This window comes from Mastomys coucha, unplaced genomic scaffold (genome assembly GCF_008632895.1).
Source record: "Mastomys coucha isolate ucsf_1 unplaced genomic scaffold, UCSF_Mcou_1 pScaffold16, whole genome shotgun sequence".
NCBI classification, from domain to species: Eukaryota; Metazoa; Chordata; class Mammalia; order Rodentia; family Muridae; genus Mastomys; species Mastomys coucha.
Window position 1 is genome coordinate 77,913,994 of NW_022196898.1, and position 21,147 is coordinate 77,935,140.

At 41.0% G+C, this 21,147-nt stretch overlaps 1 protein-coding gene across 21 annotated transcripts in view; it reads left to right on the forward strand.

Annotated features, from left to right (window-relative positions):
* Positions 1 to 21,147, forward strand: part of Col25a1 (collagen type XXV alpha 1 chain) — a 407,882-nt gene that overhangs the window by 194,650 nt on the left and 192,085 nt on the right. For all 21 annotated transcript variants that reach the window (XM_031375495.1, XM_031375508.1, XM_031375504.1 and 18 more), the window contains exons 3-4: positions 12,389 to 12,433; positions 14,443 to 14,450. In XM_031375495.1, coding sequence (XP_031231355.1) covers positions 12,389 to 12,433; positions 14,443 to 14,450 — 53 coding nt within the window. The remainder of the gene's footprint in view (positions 1 to 12,388; positions 12,434 to 14,442; positions 14,451 to 21,147) is intronic.

Here is a 21,147-nt window from a genome sequence, read left to right on the forward strand (position 1 = left end):
TTCTCAAAGAATTACAGTGATTGAAGGTCACACAAAGTTCAGGACAGTCCTTCCGTGTTGCAGATAATATGTAGAAGAGTCTGTAAAACTTAACAAGAGCAAGGTGCCTGGAGTCTGGTTTTCTAGCCACGATCCTCCTGTTTCCTTATTTCAGAAATGGCTCAGATCAATATTCTTAGTGGAGATTCTGAAACAAGGCACCGTGTGTCAGTGGAATTACCTGAAAAGATTTCATGGATTGAAATTTGTCAATAGAAAGACATAAGTAAGCCCAGTAGATGTGGACTCAGTTTTAAGGTTTGTTGTTACAGACTGGCTATAATATTATTACTACAGTATTATCTCTCTCTGGGTAGAACTTTATAACCGCATTCAAGAAACTGGCCTCCAGCCGCTCTCCAGCCAAATACAAAACCTAGTGTTCTCCAACAGATGCATTTTGAACTCCGAAGCCGGTGCATCTCATCTTACAAGAAGGAACAAGCTCTTAGCCAGTATTCTCACTGCTTCCAAGGCACACCTGATGAGTGTGTCTGTGACGGAAGGAAACTTTGTTGTACTTACCAGCACATACAAGTAGTCATGTGTTCTACAAGGCTCTAATGTAGAAACTGTCCTAGTCTTTTGACTCTGCCCGTTTGCCCCATCCAAGCGTATGAGTTTGATTCACCCTGTGAAGTATTACTTACTTTGGTGGTCTCACCTTTTATTGCCGTGTGCCTTGGCTTCTGTGGGAGACTCATAGTTGACCTTCCTGCCCAGTTAGTTTTCCCACCACATGGCTTTCTTGAGGTTATTGGCTGGGTAGGCAATCTTTAGTTCCTTCCTGCTACCCACTGGAGAATCCCCTAACATCTTCAACTTGAAGGCTTCAGGAACCTGTGCCAACTGGACTCATCCAGCCCTACTTCAAATGTAAAGCCTCATTTAGTGACTCCAGGGTTAGCCGTAGTGGGCTTGGTTACGCATGTTTGCTTACTCCATGTTTGGTTTTGCCTTACTCCATTCTGTCTCATCTCTTTCCATACTGTTTTTGAGTCAACTGAGACTGTCTCCTCTCTTCTGGGCTGCTTCCCCTCTGTCTGGGAGTGACTACCCTATAACCACTGCCGTGGGCAGTGTGACACTGTTAAATATGGGCTCATGCTATACTTTCCATCTTCTCAGGAAGAAACTAAATATTCATGTGCAGTGCTAATAGCATGAGCCACTCATTCTTTGACTTCAAATGTTTTAATAGTCTAGAGTCGCTTTAGAAATGCTCACATTTATCTTCACATGACATAGATTCAGAGAACAATCACTTTCAGTCATGTGTCTAGAGGATTTAATATATTCATAGTAATCCTTCCTCATGCTAGTATTAACAACTGACTTCAAAGCGTACCAGCAGAACTTAACAATTCCTTACTAATGATTGTATAATGAGGTGGCTGCTCACAGATGACTGAACCTGATTAGGTCATACATACTCACAAATATGCATGCGGATAGAATATAGGTCATGTCAAAATGGATTAAAAAAAATCTCAATTTCTTCATTTTCATTACCACTCAATAGGGATAAGGATTAAAGCACAGTATATGTGAAAATGTCACACGACAACTCTTTGTTTGGGAAACTTACCTTATGTATATCCTGCAATCATCTCAATTGGGGTGGCTTCTTTTCATGTTGTAAAAGACACATATAGAGCCCACGTGTTTGCCAATCTAGTAGGCAGCGTGAACTTGGGAGAGTGAGGCCTAAAAATGAGGTGCACTGAAGTCTCTTGCAATAGCCAACTTTATTCTGAGCATCAGACAATCTATACTCTGAGAGTTAAAAAGAGTCACCTGAGTAAAGTGTACAGTCATAAGGACAGGCTGCACATGGCAAAAACATGGTTTTGCATAGAGGCCCATGAATATCAACAGCCTGAAGTAGACTCAGTCCTACCCACCACACCTGGGAGGAACATAAAAATCATCCGAAGAACGATTCTGTGTTTGAAGGAACTGAGGTCACAGGACTCTTGTCTTGTTTGCTCACAAGCACTCAGAAGTCCCACATGACTCCATTCTTGGACTGGGTTCTATCACCTATCCTTGCTAAATTAAAAAAAACAAACAAAAATGCTGAGCAGTGGTGGTGCATGCCTTTAATCCCAGCACTTGGGAGGCAAAGGCAGGCGGATTTCTGAGTTCGAGGCCAGCCTGGTCTACAGAGTGAGTTCCAGGACAGCCAGGGATACACAGAGAAACCCTGTCTCAAAAAACAAAACAAAACAAAACAAACAAACAAACAAAACCAAAAATGAAACAAAGAAAAGCAGGAGAGATAAAGCAGATACCATCAGAGTTGCTCCTGTATTTATTGTCATAACATTTTTCCTCAAATGCCACGGGGCATCATAGTACAATGACTTAGTCAATGAATTCATTCTATGGGATTGTCTGGTGATAAGTTATAAAACAAAAGAATTCAAATTACTATCTATCTTCATTGTCTATCTGGTTCATTCTTTCTGTTTACAAATCCTTAGAATATTTGTCAGCCAACACAGATTCCACTAAAATCCCGTAATCTGAAAGGTACATTTAATTATTTTTTTTCTGTGAGCATGGTAACTAGTCTTTAATAGACATGTGACCGCCCTTGGTAGGTGGTACATAATCTTACAAAGATGCACACCTTGTTTCTGCTCTTATGTCCTGATGTCTTGTAGCTCTCTCCCCTGCAAGTAGAAGCTTTTTAAAAAAAGCTGTCATGATAAATCACCTATAGGATCATGGGGCAAAACACTCTAGGAGCATAATAATGAAACACGTTGTGTATGGGAACAGAATGATAGAAATAACAATTGTGCTCCGTCAGCCCTCGTTCCGTCACTGGGCTTCAGGATCACACAGTTTCCAGTGGACCAGAGTCTAGTGGGGGCTCCTATTATCTTAAATATTAAAAACAGCAGCAGTGTACTGGGATTCCGCATCTAGGTGGAAAGAATCTATGTTAAAGCCTTAGAAGTTTGCTCGCCCAGCTTAGAAATACCTTTCTTCTATTGTTTGCACAATGATTTCTAGTATGTTCTTCTGAGTGTCCGGTTGTTGTGTCTGTGTGTGTGTATGTTTGTGGGTGTCTGTGTCTCTGTGTGTGTAGGTATGTAGCTATAAATGGCTATAGGAGTAGCTTGTGGAAGCCTAGGAGGTTGGGACCTGAGAAACAGATCAGAAATCACGTTCAGCCTCTCAAAGGAAGCAGAGAGAGCTACACTTGCTGCTTCACTTCTGATGTGCCCCCTGCATTTCTTTAAAACATTACAAATGACTTTTATTAAATCCCTACTTTCTTGAAAATGATCAGGTAAAGCAAGAGTCTGATAGTTTTTGTGAAAGGAGTAAACATTTTCTTTGCCAGAAAGGCATTCTTGCTCTTTAAGAATTCACCCAATAAGTGTTTTCTGGAATAACTGCTCCATTTTCTTCTAGTCTAGCGACTTTTAAACTGTTTTTGATACTCTCCCAAGAATGTATTGTATTTTACATTTAAAGGCTAAATATGTATCTAACCTTTCAGTTGACTTTAGAAGGTCTACTGTTAGTAAATCTGCATTTCTTTGGTGCTTAAGAGTTCTTTTCCTCCCTTCATACCTTCCTGTGAGCACATTTGTTGGATGGAGGTGGGGTGGGGTGGAGAGTGCAGTGCAAGCAATCAGACCCAAGATTTGATGCATGAAGCGCAAACACTCTACCACTGAACTATGCTCCCATACATTAAAAAAGCAAAAACAAACAACAAAAAAACCCAAACAAACCAAAAATAAATCTTCATTCAGTGAACATACTTTCTATGTGTTTTCTAGGTTTTAGAAGTTTTGTATGGAATTATCAAATTTTTCCCTATGAAAGTTTGAAAACAACACTTTTTTAAAAACCCACAAAATTAAATATTGGTATATTTTACTTTAAAAATTCTCTAGGCACTTTGAAGGAGCAACTGTTATAGTTGTAAAGGCCAATTACTATAGGTGTTCACAACTTATTAAAATGTGATCCTCTTAGGACATAAAAATAGAAGCTTCAAGGTATCCTGTTTGTTGTTTATGACTGAAGGCCAGCCCGTCGCTGTGATTCATACTCTAATCCTAGCATTTCCAAGGTTGAGGTAAGAGGATGGCCGCTTATGACCTGCCTACGTTCTGTAGCAAATCCCAGGCCAGCCTCTGTAGTCAGACACTATCTCAAATAAAAACTAAGCAAAACTACCATATAACACAATGAACAATTTTACCAGCAGGTTATTGACTTATATATATTTATTAGTCTAACAGTGAAAAAGAATGGAGCCCTTGAAACATTTGCGAGGTTATCTCTTGCATTTTAAGAAAAAAGATACTTCTCCAATTTTTAAAATGGACTCACCATTTTTTTAATATATACTGGCACTGAGGGTCTAGTGTAATGGCAGAGCACTTGCCCGTCATGTACAAGGTGAGGATTAATCCTTGACATTCAACCCCATATCTGAATACTTGAGTTATGGGACTCCGCTGTAACTTTAAATTATATGCTATTTATTACAGTTACCTTTCTTTTATAGATTGTTGTCCCACAAAGGTTAGAAACTTGAGGGAAATTGAAACAAGACAACACACAGGAAAGAGAAACAAGCCTGTATCACATAAAGGTAGAAGTCACGTTGGCGGGGCCAAGAACTGCTAGAGATGACCTTTGACTCCTCATCCACAGTGATGGGGACGAAGAATAAACCTCAGCAGTCGGCCTCCAAAGCTGAGAGCGATAACGTGAAGCATCCTGGGAGGTTTCTGTTCCCTATGGCCGACTCTATGGTCAGCCTGTGGAGTGTCTCTTTAACAGTGAGCGGCAACAGGACAAGTCCTAGCACCAAGTGTGGCATGAAGAACCTTTGTCTGCACTGGGGGAACTTGTCCAGAGCACATGCTGAAATGCACATCTTTATAAACCCGCTTTAGCTGATTAAGTTGCAGCCAGGGTGCTCAGGTCATCAAACACAGTATGGGACTGGTTTGGGCTGTGCGTGAGCTCCTGGGAGTGCTGTAACAGAGACATTTAATGATCATAAAGGGAATACAGTTTAGTGGGGATTCTTACTTCAGCCATTTGCTGTGTAAACCTCTTGATTCTAATTGTGGAATGAAAAGTTTTGAGACATCATGAAGGAATTTGAGGTACCAACTGAGCAAACTGGTGAGGCTTCTGAAATTGGTTTGTGACTACTTCTCAGGTTAATCCGAAGATCTGCAGGTAACCCTGATTTAGCCCACAGAGGATGAAGAGGGTGGTTTAAGCAGGATAACCCACCATCTCCTCTGTGGACAGGCAGGTGCTTCGTGACCAACAGCCAGCTGCAGCTGCCGGAGTCCTGGTCCAGGGAGGAGCATCCCAGCATGCACTCACATCTCCTGCAGGCCTCCCTACCCCTACCCCACGTGATTGTGCCAAGAGGCCTTCTGCATCGTGTGGTGCTTCTTGCTTGTTTTCTCTATGGCCAGTGGCTCTGTCTCCAGCTCTTTTCTTTGCTTTTACATCTCTATTTTTCTGCCTGCAGAAGTTTAAATGAGAATATCTATGTGTGGGTTGTTTGCCCAGACATTGTTCAGGGTGTTTTTTTTTTTTCCTATGTTTCCTCTAATGTACTTCAAGAATACCCAAGCTCTTGGAAATGCCACTTCTAAGATGTACGTGTTTATAAGAGGTAAAAAATTTTTATGAAGTACAAATAAAACCATGTGAAAATGTCTTCTTAGAGTACCAAGAAAGATTTCTTAAGCTTTCATTTTGAAACACTGACAGGAGAGGAGAGGAGTTAACACATGCAAAACATAGGGCTCAGATTAGACAACTTTGGTAAATTCATGAAATGGGAGTGTCCAGTTGCCTCCAGCAATCTCCTATCCTCAAAGCACATGAAGACACAGAGACATGTCTAATAGACTCACATCTAGCAGCACATGCCCAGTGCCCATTAGGAGTGTTCAAATCTTATTAGCCTTGTGGGCCAGTGTCTTAGTTGAGGTCTCTATTGCTGTGATGAAACACCATGACCAAAAGCAGCTTGGGGAGGAAAGGGTTAATCTGGCTTAGACTTCCACATCACTGTTGATCATATAAGGAAGTCAGGACAGGAACTCAAACAGGTACAGGGAGGCAGGAGCTGATGCAGAGGCCATAGAGGGGTGCTGTTTACTGGCTTGCTCATAATTGCTTGTTCAACCTGCTTTCTTACTGAACACCAGCCTTATGATGTCACCAGTAAAAATGGGCTGGGCCCACCTACATCACTATTTAAGAAAATGCCTTACAGGCTTGCCCACAGCCAGAGCTTAGGGAGGCCAGCCAGCCAGAAACACTGGCTTGTTCTAAGGGGCTTTGCTGTGAGAGTGACGAGCTGGGTCTGCCCACAGCTGAGTGTCTACTGACTGACTTAAAAAGCATTAGCTTTACAGCTGTCTTTTAAAAAAACCAACTTCTGTCTTGTCTCAGTCTGTCTATTAGAGTTTTGCAAAGACTCCAAGATCTCCCCGAGGCCTGAGTTGTATTCATTGTCCTGAATCTACTAGTCCTGAAGAATAATCAGTCCTTGTTGTCCCACTTTGTTTATCTGTCTCCTTCCTCATTTCATGAAGTCCCTGCTTGGAGATTTCCCTGGCTCTGTCTCTGTCTTTTCACACTCATGTTCTTGAAACCAGTTCCTTTTGCATAGACTTATCTTTCTGTCGATAGAAGTCACTGAAAATTCTCTTGCAAGGTCCTCACCAAAAGTCAGTAAATAAGCACCCTTTTCTGGAGTCTGTCTTTGTTCTTCCACCTCCTGCTTGGCTGGCTCATCCTCCCTCGGTTTGGAATGGAAATGGCTACTAGTTTTTAAAACCATTTCAATCAAGACAATCTAATGAGAGTCAACTTCTTGAGTATGTATTGTTTACTAAAATGAGAAGCACCATATGAGTTCATTTCGCCATCAAGAATTCCATGGGATTGCTACTTTATTATCACCTTCTAGTCTTTAATTTTTTTTATTTAAGAATTTTTATACCTTTCTATAATGAACTATGATCATATCTAAACCCCCATCTTTGCACCAACTCCCTGAGTCCCTTTCAATGGGGCTTTTAAAAAAGCTAGCCCAGTAAGTCCAGTTAGAGCTGCCCATAAGTGCGTGGGTATGGGCCACCTGCTGGAGCACGGGAAATAAACATCAGTTGCCACGCCTCCAATAAAGAATGATTCTTTCTCCCAGAAACTGTCCATAGCCGGTAGCTCCTCAGTAAGGGTGAGGCCTGGGCATTGTGTGCCCCATCTATGTCCCCTCTGTGGTGGATTTGGGCTGGCTTGAGCTTGTGTAGGTCTTGTGCTGGCAACCACAGCTGCAGATGGTTCATTATTACAGCAGCTGTCAGGCCCAGAACACGGCATTTCATAGCACTTCACTCCACCCTCTTAATATCTTTCCAGTCCTTCTCTTGCAATGTTCCTCATTCATTGGTGGTACTAGAGTTCATATAAACTGCCCATTTTTAGGGATGAACAGTCAGTCTCTTACTGACTTCTGTCCACTGCAAAAAGAAGCTTACCTGACCAAAGTTGAGAGCAGGCAATGTCTATGGGTATGAACATAATTATTTAGAAGGCTTTGGTGGCACAGGGATTTAGTAAAATAACAATAGCAGGTTCTACCCTAGTGTCTAAGTCTCCACCTTAGGAGCTCCTCAGCCATGGGCTTCTGATCAGAATTATAGGACTAGGTCAGCCCTCCTCTCCTGTGTGGCATGTCTCAGATCCAATCAGAAAGCGCTTAATTAACCCATAATTGCTGGGTTACTATTGGATTAGTTGGGGCAGTAAATATTGTAGCACACAGGGTCCAGCACTTGGTAAGACTATTGCTGTCATCTTCCAACAGCCTGCTTAGCACCTTCCAGTACTGTGAAAGCTGGCCCAGCATGGAGCAAGTTTCCTGGTCAGTTTAAGATTGATATCTCTGAATCCAAAGTGTGTGTTGTCTCCAGCAGTGTAGTCTTTGTAGTTCTCGTGGGGGACCAATAACAGTATCTATAGCCTGTGTTGTTTTGGAGACCTCCGGGGCTTCCTGACAAATTATTTGTAGAGACCTATCCCATACCCAGACTCTTAACCTCGTACCACATCAAAACCGAACACCAAATTGATAGAGGACCTCAACATGAAATGTGATACCCAGAAATTTCTAGAAGGAAAAGTAAGGAGCAAACATCAAGTTGTAGGCATGGGTCAGAGGTGCCTGAGTAAGAGCGAAGAAAGTAAGACCCAACAGCTGACAAATGAGATCTTGGGAAAGCAAAATGTTGTGAACAGCAAAGGAAGTAGTGAAGTGAATGAACAGGCATCCTGCCGGACTCGTCTGGCAGGGTCAGTCTCTACAATACACAAAGACCGAGAAGAAAAGAAAAAAACTAAACAGTATGACAACAATCCAATTTAAAGATGGGATATCCAACTAAAAAGAGGTTCCAAAGAAGAAATACAAATGGCTAAGAAATGTTTTAGAAAATGTTCAATATCTTTAACCAAAAGTGAGATGCAAATTAAAACTTTTTAACAGTGGCAATGACCATCATCGGGAACACAAATGACAACAGATGCTGGTGTGGTGTAGATATTGGGAAAGAGGAGCTATTTGTTGGTAGGAGTGTGACTTAGGGCAGCCCCTTTGGAAATCAGTCTAGAGTTTCTCAAAAGCTAGAGATGGAGCTAGCAGATGACTCAGCTGTGGCATCCTGGGGAAATGCTCAACAATCTCACATCCTACTGTAGAGACACGTATACATGCACAATTGTTGTATTTCTGGCCACACAGCAGCTAGCAACACAGTCAACCTAGTAAATGCTCATCAACAGATGAGTGTGGCATGTATACACAGTGGACTATCACTCAACCATGAAGAAAAACGAAATCATGAAATTTGTAGGGAAGTAGATGGAATTGGGGGGGGGGGAAGGTAGTGAAGTAAGTCAGGCCCAGAAAGACAAACACTATGAGTTTGTCTCATTTACAGAGCCTACTAACAAATATTTTATTTTATGTATTTAACTTGGAGCAGGAGTTGAGGCCAGGAAACTAGAAAGGGACCTGGTTTGAGCTTTGTTGTTGTTGTTTGTTTGTTTGTTTTATTTTTGAGAGAGGTGCAGATGTTAAGAGAGGAAGATAGTTGACTCCAGGAAAAATGACAGTAAGGGTGGTAGAAATGGGACAGAGGCCTTAGGCAGGGAAGGGTGTGGGGTATGGGAAAATAAAGGACAGGGATAACCCAAAGAAAGTGGGCACAAAAACCAAACGTACACATGTCTCTGTATCAGAATGTGAAGGCAATGCACTCTTTTTCCACTTGTGGAATGATCGCAATGCATGTAAGAAGACAGCAGATGGGCAATAATGGGTGTTAAGACATTCGACACAGCTGGAGGTGGGGGCTAAGAGGAGAAGAGGGTAGGTAAGGGGTGGGTTAGCTAAAACTAGGGATGTGTAAAGAAGATTTAGAAACCTGGTTATTAGGCTAATTACAAAATAAAAATTTTAACAACAAAAGAGTTTGAACAGAATTAACCTGCATGGATGGACAAAGTCACTATCTTCTATCAATTCTTCTCTCTCTGTCTCTGTGTCTCTCTGTCTTTATCTCTGTCTCTCTGTCTTTATCTCTGTCTCTCTCTGTCTCTCTGTCTCTCTCTGTCTCTGTCTGTCTCTCTCTCTCTGTCTCTCTGTCTCTGTCTCTGTCTCTGTCTCTCTCTCTCTCTCTCTCTCTCTCTCTCTCTCTCTCTCTCTTTCTCCAAGACAGGGTTTCTCTATATAGCCTGGGTATCCTGGAACTGGATCCATAGACCAGGATGGCCTTGAACTCACAGAGAGTGCAGGGACTAAAGGTGTGTGCCACCTCCAGCCGACTTGTCAGCTCTTACCAGGGGTTTTGATGAAAAGAGAGGCTTCACATCTGTTCATCTCTTCCATTTTGTTTCTCACTTTTGGTTTTGATCCTAAATTTAGAGGCAAGGCCCAGAATTCTTATCTGTACATTGAACTTCTTCAAACTTTGGCTCACTGTTTGTCAGCAAGATACCTAGACATTGTTGAGGATTTTGCGCAGTTCTTTATTTCACTAATCTTATGTTGGAAAGTCACTCACTGTAGACATCTGCTTCCAGTTGTCATTATAATATACTCTTCTTCAAGCCATTATATTTTCTAGGTTCAACATATTTAAACTCTCATCTTAAAACTTAGTTTGGCCATAATATGTCTCAAATATTATGATATTCTTCAAAAGCCCTGTTACCTTCCATGGATGTCGTCTTGCAAATGTCTTCTGCAGTTCTACAGTTTCTGTGGCATTTGATTGGTTTCTGGGTTTGTGATTGAATATTCAAGGAAGGCATGTTCAGAAACAGTGTCACTCTGCTTTTGGGGTTTCTCCGGAAGATAGCACTACTTCATGGCTCGTGTTCTTATCCCTTATCTTTCAAGGATATTTTTTAGTGTATTTTAGATTCTCTTTAAAATACTTAGTAAATGTGTTGTTTTTAACTTCATGCATTTTACTCTTTTAAGGGAACATCTTAGAGGAAAAAGAAAATAGGTTAATTCCCAGTGAATAAATCATTGTTATTTATTGGTAAGTGAGCAGTTCGCCAGGATGCCTCAGACTGTAGCCTCTGGTATTTCTGATGCTGTCTCCTTCCCTGTGAATATTCATAAGTTTCTTCTGTGAATTTAAATGTGTATTTTTTTTTTTTTTCTGTTTGTCAGTTGAAGCTTAAATCAATTTCTAGGGCTCCTAAGTTCCCTGCTTAAAAAAAAAAAAAAGTCTCTTCTTTTCAAAGGTGGCTTCTAAAGTCAACCATGTCTGTCACACATGAGCCTGCTAAGCTTCCTTGGTTTAGTGATTTTATACTACAAAGGTCTGATTTCTAGTCTTAAAGGAGAGTTACAAATATTGGGGTCTGTGTATGCATGATCTCAGGCAAGTATGTAAATTAATATTTTCTTATATAGTAAGGCCCTACCACATGTACTTAATTTTTCTGTCCCAATCTTTGAGAATGCCTTGAGTGTGCTTGGAATTCTCTCTTTATTCCAAGATCCAGAAAGAAATCCAAACGCCTGTTGACATTTTGGGTTTTGCTTATAAAGCTGGATCTCCTAACACCTTCAATTGATATCATTGCTTATTTATTTATTTTTTTACCCTGCTATCGACACAGATAGCCACGCTTTTCCTGTGCGAGGCCCGGGGGAAGCTAGGTGGCCCACCAGTGTTTCCACCGCTCATGGCAGTGTCTATTTGGAGCTGATAACTCAGACTCATGATGACAGTCAGCTGTGTCCCTGGAACTTTCCAGAGTTTAGAAGTCATCAGCTGCACTCAGCAGTTCATTCATTAGCAGCAGGCAGCACCGTGTTTTCCTTGGCTTTTCCTCCCAGCAAGCCTTACAAGCCCTGAGTCCTCATTGTGGGTTGATTACTCTCTTCCGTTTGTTCGTTCGAGCCATAATTCACTGGAAGCTATTTTCACCCAAGGAAATGCAGACAGAAGCTGTAGAATTGAGAACAATGTCTTCAAGTGCAAATGGCTAGAATTTGATGCAGTGAGTTGCATCAAATTCTAAGCTTGGTTGTCCGTATAGGCAACACACTGAAATAAAAAGGTGTTTGTTTTTCCTACTTTTTGAATGGCATCATCATTAAGACTAATTGTTCATTAAGTGATAATGATCTTGTCTCTCTAGAAAAAAGAGACTTAAAGTTACCACCTAAAGGTGGCACACTTACTGGGGTCATGAATTTATCAGAGTGGTACTTATTGAATTCCATTATATTCACATTTCACACAAATATTTTAAGCTGTATTCCTTTTTGTGTATGCGGTTAATGAATTGCTTAAATACTTTCAGAAGGATCATATTGAACCTGACTGATGACAAACAATAGTTATATAGATTTGATTCCTATAATTTGAGACCTTCAGAAAATAAAGATGACAAATAATAGTTGTATAGATTTGGTTCATATAATTTGAGACCTTCAGCAAATAACCATGATGATTCAATGACTTGCTTAGCAAACCTTTTCTGTATTGATGGTATGTAAATGGGGTGAACAGAAATTCCGACTCTTAAGTATGTTTGAGTAGATTGTTGTTTAGACCAGCTTTGGGGATGAAATAGAGCTTAGCCTTGCTGAAACATGGAAGCATAATGACCTTCATCAACATCTGGTCCCTTTCTTGAAGCTGGTGGTCAAAAAAAGTGAACAAAGGCTTAGGAATTATGTAGCAACCCTTATACAACCAGAAAAAAAAATGAAATGTACTATAAAGTATCCTTTTTATTTCAGGTCCTCCAGGGAAACGAGGGAAGAGAGGCCGAAGAGGAGAATCTGGTGAGTGTCTGCCCTGTGCTGCTCAAGGTCTGGCACAGTAGCTGTGTTTGTTCCCATTAAGAAATAGTGAGAGTTGCTTGTTGGAAGGTGTGTCTATGTTTGACACTTTTATTATAGACCTTGAATTTAAGGGCAAAATCTTATTACAACAAACTCTTAAGAAGGAAGCATTGGAAAACGGGGTTCACTAGGGTTTAATAACTATCCCCGCCTCCCAGTTTTAGCTTGCTTATCGATGAAGATCAGCTCTTCCGTCCTGAATTCCTTGGTGGGTTCTCATCCATACGTGGTATAGCAACATCACCATGTGTCCTCTCTTGGGTGTCCAGCATGGGGGTATTTATTTGTCTCAGCACTCTAACAGAAACATTTTGGAAAGCTCTATTATTTCAATAAACTGGCACACTTTGTCATACTGCTGTGCTGTTCTTAAGGATGGTGGGAGGGGCTCCTGGTACAGCCACAGAGCTTCAGTTGTGAGAGTGGCATCATTAATCAGTCTAGAGTTTCCATGTTTTCACTGAGGAAATGATAGATCAGCCAACTCGGCTGGCCGGGTGGCTATTGCCATCCTTTGTCCTGACTCCCGCTCCAGGTTTGTGGATGAGTCCCTATAGGTAAAGTGAAACAGCAAAGGCCAAATGAAGATATGTTTGAAACAAAGTTTGAGCAGTAAGAGAGGTCAGTTACTATTCTTGCTCTAGGAAGTCTGAGGGGCCGATATCCAGACGGCTTCTTAAGAGAGCATCAGTTCTTTCTATGGTTACTCCAGCATGCTCTGAAAGGGGATCTCCCACTATCTCATGGTAGAACTTGCCGATGTTTAAGTCAATTATGGGCCGAGTGTCGAAATAGTAGAGCCCCAGCTTGTCATGCAGTGGGCATTTACCCTTTCCCTTTCCAAAAAGATGGCAAAGTGAAAGGAATTATGTGAATTCCCCAAGTGGGGAGGATGGCTGCTGAATTCTGAGTATTCTCAAGAGCTGTTCATTGCTTCTCAGAATCTAGACGGGCAGAAACGTGGGTGGGTATCCCTTCATAAAGCACAGAGTTCACAATAGACGCTTTATCAAATGCCATTTTAAAACGGAATGTTTAAGTTAGCATGTGGAGTTACAGGGCTCATTATCACATCTTTATGCATATGTGTGCAGGACGGTTTGTTCACATTTGTCCCCGCCCCCCACTACCTGCCCCACCTAGCCCTGTGCTCCCTCCTCCAACTTGTCTCCTCTCTCCTTACCCCCAAGTAGTTTTTAAGGGAAAAGAAATGACAAAACATTATTGTCACACAATCACCAAATGATCTTTTGTCAAAAGAAAGAGGATTAAGGAGGAATAAGAAAATTGTGTGCTTATGCGGAAGTCCTATAGAGGAGGAAAAGCCAGCTCCCCACCGCCTAGTTACTTAGAGAGATGGCGTTTGGGGCATATAGTATGCAAAATACAGGAATGGTCTGGGTTACTGCCTGTGTTCTGCTTTGAAGAAACCCATGGAGACACTAGGACAGAGTTTTTATGCATTAGCTGAATAATTGAATAATTGGAGGACATTCTTCGAGGAAAGCCTTCTGCAAATGCTAGGCCTTGCTGATTTGAGTGATTATGGAGCTTGGGTCTCGGCAGTGGGCCATCCAGAGCAGCCAAGAGTCTCCTGACTCAGATGTCACACAGGCTCTTATGTGTTACACAGTTTTATTTCAGGTTCCTGGACCTCGCAGCTTCACATGAACAGGCTTTGGAGAGCCTGAACGTTTGTCCAAATTCTGTGCACAATTTGGTTATAAATTCATTTTTTTTTCCTGTCATCTTGAAGGTCTATGATATAAAGAAATCTCTGTTCAGAGTCTCCTTTGTGTCCTTAGAATTGTGATGATGATGATGATGATGATGATGATGATGATGATGATGATGAAGATGATAGTTTGTTATCTGTTCATTTTAACATTCATAGTCACTAATTTTTCTTTCTCTCTCTTTTTCATCTCTCCCTGGCTCCTGCCCCACAGGTCCTCCTGTAAGTATTATCTGATGATTTTGGCTCTTTACATTAATCAGGATCCATGGATGTTAAAACCTTATAAAAACAAAAATATGGATGAAAGTTCATATAGGAAAAGGTGACTAACCTTTCATGAATGTTTAAATGTGGAAAGTTATTCCTTTATTACACAATTAGGTGTCATGTGCTATACCAGAATGCAGTGTTGGGGGCGGGCTTTATTTTTTATGCTGTCACACACAGATTACTCCCCCGAGACTTTGGGATAACATATGAAACTTCTGGTTTTGAGACTTTTTCCTGGAATTCTGAGGTTTCTTTTGCGAGCAAGTCTCCAATGTATCTCACACTTCTCTTTTCATGCATTTAAACTCGTATCTGAGGTATTTGCATTTGCTGGTCCAGGTCCGCCGAATGTAGATGGCAACATGATCACGGAATTGATACCCCCTGTGCGCCGAGGCCAGTCCTCTCTCCTTAGGCAGAGCTCCCTTTGAAGTCTGTTGGAGCCTTGCCTGCACTAGGAGCCTGAGACAGGGCCCTTGGAGAGTTTGTGCTCCCGTCTTTCCTTGAGTAGGTCATAGCTGCAGCGTTCCAGTCTGCTTTGCACGCCCAGGACTAGATTATCTTGTCAGCTTTGAGCTCAATGCATTTTTTGAGTAATATCCTGGATATCTGCTGTCTGACCCCAGTGTTTATAGTGTGCACCAGACCTTTGCAGTAGCAATGGTCATTAGCCTTGAGCTAGTTTCTCATCCCAGATAGCCAGTTTGCTGCAGGTTTTACACATTGTCCATTGCCAGTTTCTCTGAGGCCAGCATCGTCCAGGGAGAGGGATTAGCACAGGCTTGTTGACTTGATCAGAGGAAGCATTGGCTTCGAAATTCCTTCCGCAATCTTCCTGCCACGTTCAAGGATGGGTCATGAATCATGTTTGCAAATGATCTCACTCCTGTGACTGACTTCTCTGCTCTTGCTTCACATTAGGCAAACGGCACGCCCCGGATCTAGAAGCCTTTACTCTCTGCTTTCATATTTAAGCTTCTGTCTTTAAAACTCAAAACAAAACATGACTACCCCAGAGGAAACGGTCAAGGTTACAAGGGGAGTACCATATTGAAGGCATGTTTCTGTAAGATTTGTACTGGCCATACAGACTTAGAAATGAATTCTCCTGTCAGCATGACAGTGACCTTCACCATGCAAGGATTTCCTCTGAGTCATTAAAACAACAAGTAGGCATATTACCTATGTTCTTAAGCTATCTCTTAGTCTAGATTTTCTGCTAAGAGATGGTGTGCGCTTTATTGTATATAAAGAAAAAAAATGACTGGATTAAGCCTCAACTAATTGGTGTGTAAGAGTCTAGGCACTTTGTCCACAAAATTTTGTTTTTGTTCCTTGCAACCCTCTGACATTACAAGCTCCATTTCCAGTGATGAAAGTAACATTCATAGAGGTTAATTCTATAAGGCCACACAGCTAAGGGCTTGTGACGTCAAAATCCAGTTAGATACATTCTGACTTTAGGTAATTTCAGCCTTTTACTTTATTCCTTATGAATTCTAAGTGTGTTATAACACATATCATTATTATACAAGTCAGGCAGACCGTAGCTAAATCACATCCCCTGGCATATACACAATAAAAGCTTGATCAGTCGATGTAAAATGGGCACATTGTAAAGCAAGCATGGTCCCCACTCTGCCTTGACTTCATTTCAAGCACTGCCTAATGAGAATAACAGACTACATCAAAGAGATGCTGTGGTTATGTGTTTCCATGCTGAGTAGAAGATAATGCAAAGTGTTTACATGAAGAGCAGATAAGAAATCTGGTTGTGAGAGTTTAAGTGAGATGTCTCCCCTAGTCTCAGACATTAAAACACTTGTGCACCCTGTTGGTGGTACCCCTTGAGGGGTTAGGAGATCCAGCCTTGGTGGAGGGAGTCGGTGGTATGCTGCTGCTTGCTGCCCTCCCTCCCACCATCAGGAACTCTTCCAAAGTAAACTTCTTCCATAAATCACTTTGGGCCATGGTGTTTTATCACAGCAATAGGGAAGAAACTGCTACTCTGCTAGAAAGGGAAGTACATATGAAGACTATGCAGCCATTTTTTTTTTTAATACAATGGAGTTGTACCTTGTTACTTATTCTGTGCCTGGGGTTCTTTTGGGTAAAATGAATGCATAATGAAATCCTGTTGAACCACCCTTTTTAAGAGGTGTCTGACTTCTAATTTTGTTTTAGGTGCATATAATTGCTTTATATGCAATTCCTATGGCATTGCTTATAGGTTAATAAATACAAATAAATGGTGGCCTTATTATGATTTAGATAAACTTACTAACAATGTATTTATATATAGACAGTATCCAATTATTGGCAAATTTAATGCCTGGTAATCTTATTTTTTCTATTTTAAGCATCACTTTTTATTTTATATGTAGTTTTCCATTTTCATTCTTTTTCACAAACTTAAGTCTGACAGTTCATGTGTACCTATTTTTAGGTTTTATTCCCTACTTTGTGTCGTTAAAATGCACTCAGCTCTCTCCACAAGAAACTAGTTCCTATCTAGATATCAAGGTTTGTTACTATCTTAGCCACAAGTTTCTTTGTTTTCATTCTGTATTTGTCATGTGAAGCCCACAGGTACTGTTGATAACTTTGTTTCTGGTCGGTAACCATTGGCACAAAACCTATAGCAAGGTAGTTTCCCAGAAGTCTTTCTTGTCGACCTCCTGGGGTGCTATACCTCTTATGGACAGGGCACTGTGGTGTAGCCTGGCATCCTGCTGGGCATCTTCTCCTTCACTTTCATTTTGTTATCAGAAGTACTCAGTATAAAGGGCAGCAATCGGTACACTGCAGTGACCTACGATATATTGACTGGCCCAGGGGAGGATGGCATAGCTCACTGTCTCTTATTCTTGCTAAAACTCACCTGTTTCTTGTTACTGTCCTGCAGTAATATTCTTAGGATTGAAAGAATAAAATTTAAAAATAAACCCATACTTAATGATAAAATTTATCAACTTTCCACTTAAATCTTTATTTAATATATTTTGGGAAACGGATGTATCACACTAGAATGTGTGGATATACATAATTGCATGCTTTAGAAAAGTTTCTATATTTTTGTATATTGAGGTCATTTATAGTTTAAAACTTGAGATGCATCTTGAATTAGATCTCACATATTGATTTACTCTCCAGTAAGCTGTCAAGCCTTAAGCCATTTTGGCAAAAATATTTATAAACAGCGAAACGGAGCAATCTGTTATTATAAATGTCTGATCTTGTGATTAGGAATCTGTCCATTTCTCTGTCGGTCTACTTTTATTCTCACAAAGGTAGCATGCTTTAGAATCTAGCTCTGCTGAATTCTTTGCAGATGGTTTAGGCATCTAGTTCTGCTATTACAACTGTATTCACTGTGATGTGCCTGACCATTGTGTTCATTATTAACTATGAAATTATACTTTTGGTTTTGAATAGCTTGTGTGTGTATGTGTGTCAGCCTACATGCTCATGAATGGAGGTTTGAGGTTGATATGAGGAATCTTCTTCAGTTGAAATTCATCTTGGATTTTGTGACAGGGCTGCATACTGCACCCAGTGCTCACCAATTTGACTAGGTTAGCTGCCCATTGAGCTACCCGTCTGTTCCCGCTCCCTGCCAAGTGTTATGGTTAGCTTACAATCAGACCTGACTTTTATGTGTATGCTGGGGAATCTAAACTCTGATCTTTGCAGCTGAACCAGCTCTCTAGCCCCTGTTTTGTGTGTTTACTAAGACACACACACTTAGATATGAATTTGGAAAATAAGCTCAGGATTTTAAAAGGAGCAAATGTTTCCCCCTTTGTTTTACAGTCTATCCCTCTGTCCAAAAGGAAGTTCAATTCAAGTATTCACAGGCCATAGAATCAAGCAAGTCTAATAACTGTAGTCAGAGGAAGAGCCAGGAGACCCTTGGTGACTGGCTGTTTTACTTGTATGGGTCCACCAAGCCCTATAATTACTCTTGACTGACAGAGATATGATGTTTTTGTTGGTAGCTCGAACCCTCAGAGGTGTGAAATCTGATGCTGTTGCACAGCCTGTCTTGTTCCATCCACCTTCAGCAATTGTCAACTCGGTTTGAACATTAGAATCTTGTTGACAGACAAGCGAGGCAGACTGAGCCAAGCTAAGCTTGCCGTGCTGGTGTGTGCTGGATGAATTAGGGAAAGGAATCTCTGCAGAACTTTAAGATGCTAAACTCTGACATCTTTACTTCGTAATGAAGAAACAACTTGGGATTTTTCATCCAAAAGTAATTCTTTTCCAGACACAAGTACACATGATAGCAACTACTCGTGTTTTGCCATTTCATGTATCAATTCTCCTGTTGCCTCTGTGATGGAGACTGACCACACCCATTTTACAAAGGAAGAAATTAGGGGATGGGCCCATTAGATAATTTTTCCTAGAGTGTATATCAATCAAGAGGCAGATGTAGAACTTAAACCCAGGTTTATCTCTCTTCAAAACTCATTTCCCTCCGTGTTTCCCAAAGATGTTTTTTTTTGGACAAGTTGGGTTTTCATGTCCCTGCCTCCTATGTAGGAAGCATCATCATTGTGCCTCTGCCTTTGTGTGTCTGTCAGGCACATTAAGTTCTTTCTAGTTATCTGTGAGCCTTGATACTTGTGTATATCCTTTTCTATTGCCATTTGCTTAATGTAAACTTGCATATGATATGAATAGCCTCGGGTGAAAGCAAATTCCCTAAAAAGGGGGAGGGGGATACGCTTTACCTCTTGCATCAAGGAAATTAGGGAAATACATTTATGAAGTTTTTCTGAAAATGTTCTTCTATGTCTTTGTAACCATCCTGCTTAATTTTAACAATACTATCTCTCTTAAGACTTTGAGTGTGCATTTGAATATGTAGGGCATTAGTTTCTTTGCCTCTTGCTGTGACACAAGAGTCTGACAAAAGTGACTTACCAGGGTGGTGACTTATTTCAGCTCTTGGTTGACGGTGCAATCCATCATTGCAGGGAAAGCCACAGCAGCGGGAGCTTGAGCTGTATTGCATCTGCAGTAAGGAAGCAGAGACAATGGTGTGCCTTTCCACTTCAACTTATGCCATCCAGACAATTCCTGTGTGCACACTCCACAGCCCATGCCCCATACAAGTCTCGATCCTGTCAAAATGACAGTGACTTAACCATCACCTTGAGTGACTCTTCTTCCTTTAATACTCTTGATGATTGAAGATAAAATCATTTGCCCTGTAGGAGGTAGTAACTGCACAAAGTATCTAGATAGCTAGATAACCATAACATTCATTGTAGCAATCCAAAGGAACATGACCTGGACAATTAGTGCTTAAAGGATTCTTGTGGGCAGAGTTAGAAGAATGGCAACAGGCTGTTGTGCTAGGTGGCTTATTTTGTGTCTTAGTTAGGGCTTCTGTTGCTGATATAAAACACCATGACCCAAATCAACTTGGGGAGGAAGGGGCTTCTTTTTTCAGGGTTATGGATGGCAAAGTTCAGCCCCAATATATTAAAATGTTTTCTGTTTTTTGAGACAGGGTTTCTCCGTGTAGCCCTGGCTGTCCTGGAACTCACTCTGTAGACCAGGTTGGCCTCAAACTCAGAAATCCACCTGCCTCTGCCTCCCAAGTGCTGGGATTAAAGGCATGCACCACCACCGCCCGGCTAGAAGGGGCTTCTTTTATCTTATAACTTTTAGTCCATAATCCAGGAAAATCAGGACAAGAACTCAAGGTAGAAACCTGGAGGCAGGAACCACATGCAGAGGGGGTTCAGAGAACTCCTCTAAACAGAGAAGTTCAAAGGAGGCAGAGAACTCCACTGGCTTGCTCCCTATGGCTTGCCCAACTACTTTCTTATGCAATCCAGAATCATCTGCCTGGGGGTAGCACTGCCCACAGTGGGCTAGGTCCTCTTAAGTCAATCATTAATCAAAAAAAAAAAAATTACCCCACAGATTTCCCTACAGGCTAATCTTATAGAGACATTTTCTCAATTAATATTTCTTTTTCCCAGATAACCCTAACTCTTGTCAAGTTGACATAAAACCTAGCCTGTACCTTTTGGTATCTTACATATAGGTTTGCCTCCTGAAACATAAAATAAAATGGGGCCCATAAATATGAACTCTCAAGGAAAGGCCAGTATCCCCCGTCCCTTTAGTGGTTCAGGGTTATGGATGGCAAAGTTCAGCCCCAATATATTAAAATGTTTTCTGTTCTTTTCATTGTACAAGCTATAGTGCCAGATAAAGCAGAACTTTGGAATTGTGGAAGTGGCATAAAGACTGTGCAAATTCACCTTCAAACTAAGATAAATCAGGGTGGTTTGTTTGTTTGTTTTAATGAGAAGGAACAAATAGATATATAACCATAAGATATATTAGTATTTTTCTTTGCAACATTATGTTTTCTTGTGTAATATCATGCATACCATCTGTTTGAGAATGGCCATAGATTTTGTATCAGATAAACACTGGGATCTTATGGTTTGCCACAGTTGATATTTGTTCCTTATATATGGTAGATGAATGTGGTTTTCATGGGGACTCAGTGGAGTCCCTGTTACCTTCACAGTGTATCCTGAGGCGCTTCTGGGCTTGGATAGATAGATGAAGAGAGATGAGGTTCAAGGGAGTTGATGTTCCAGACATGTGCTAG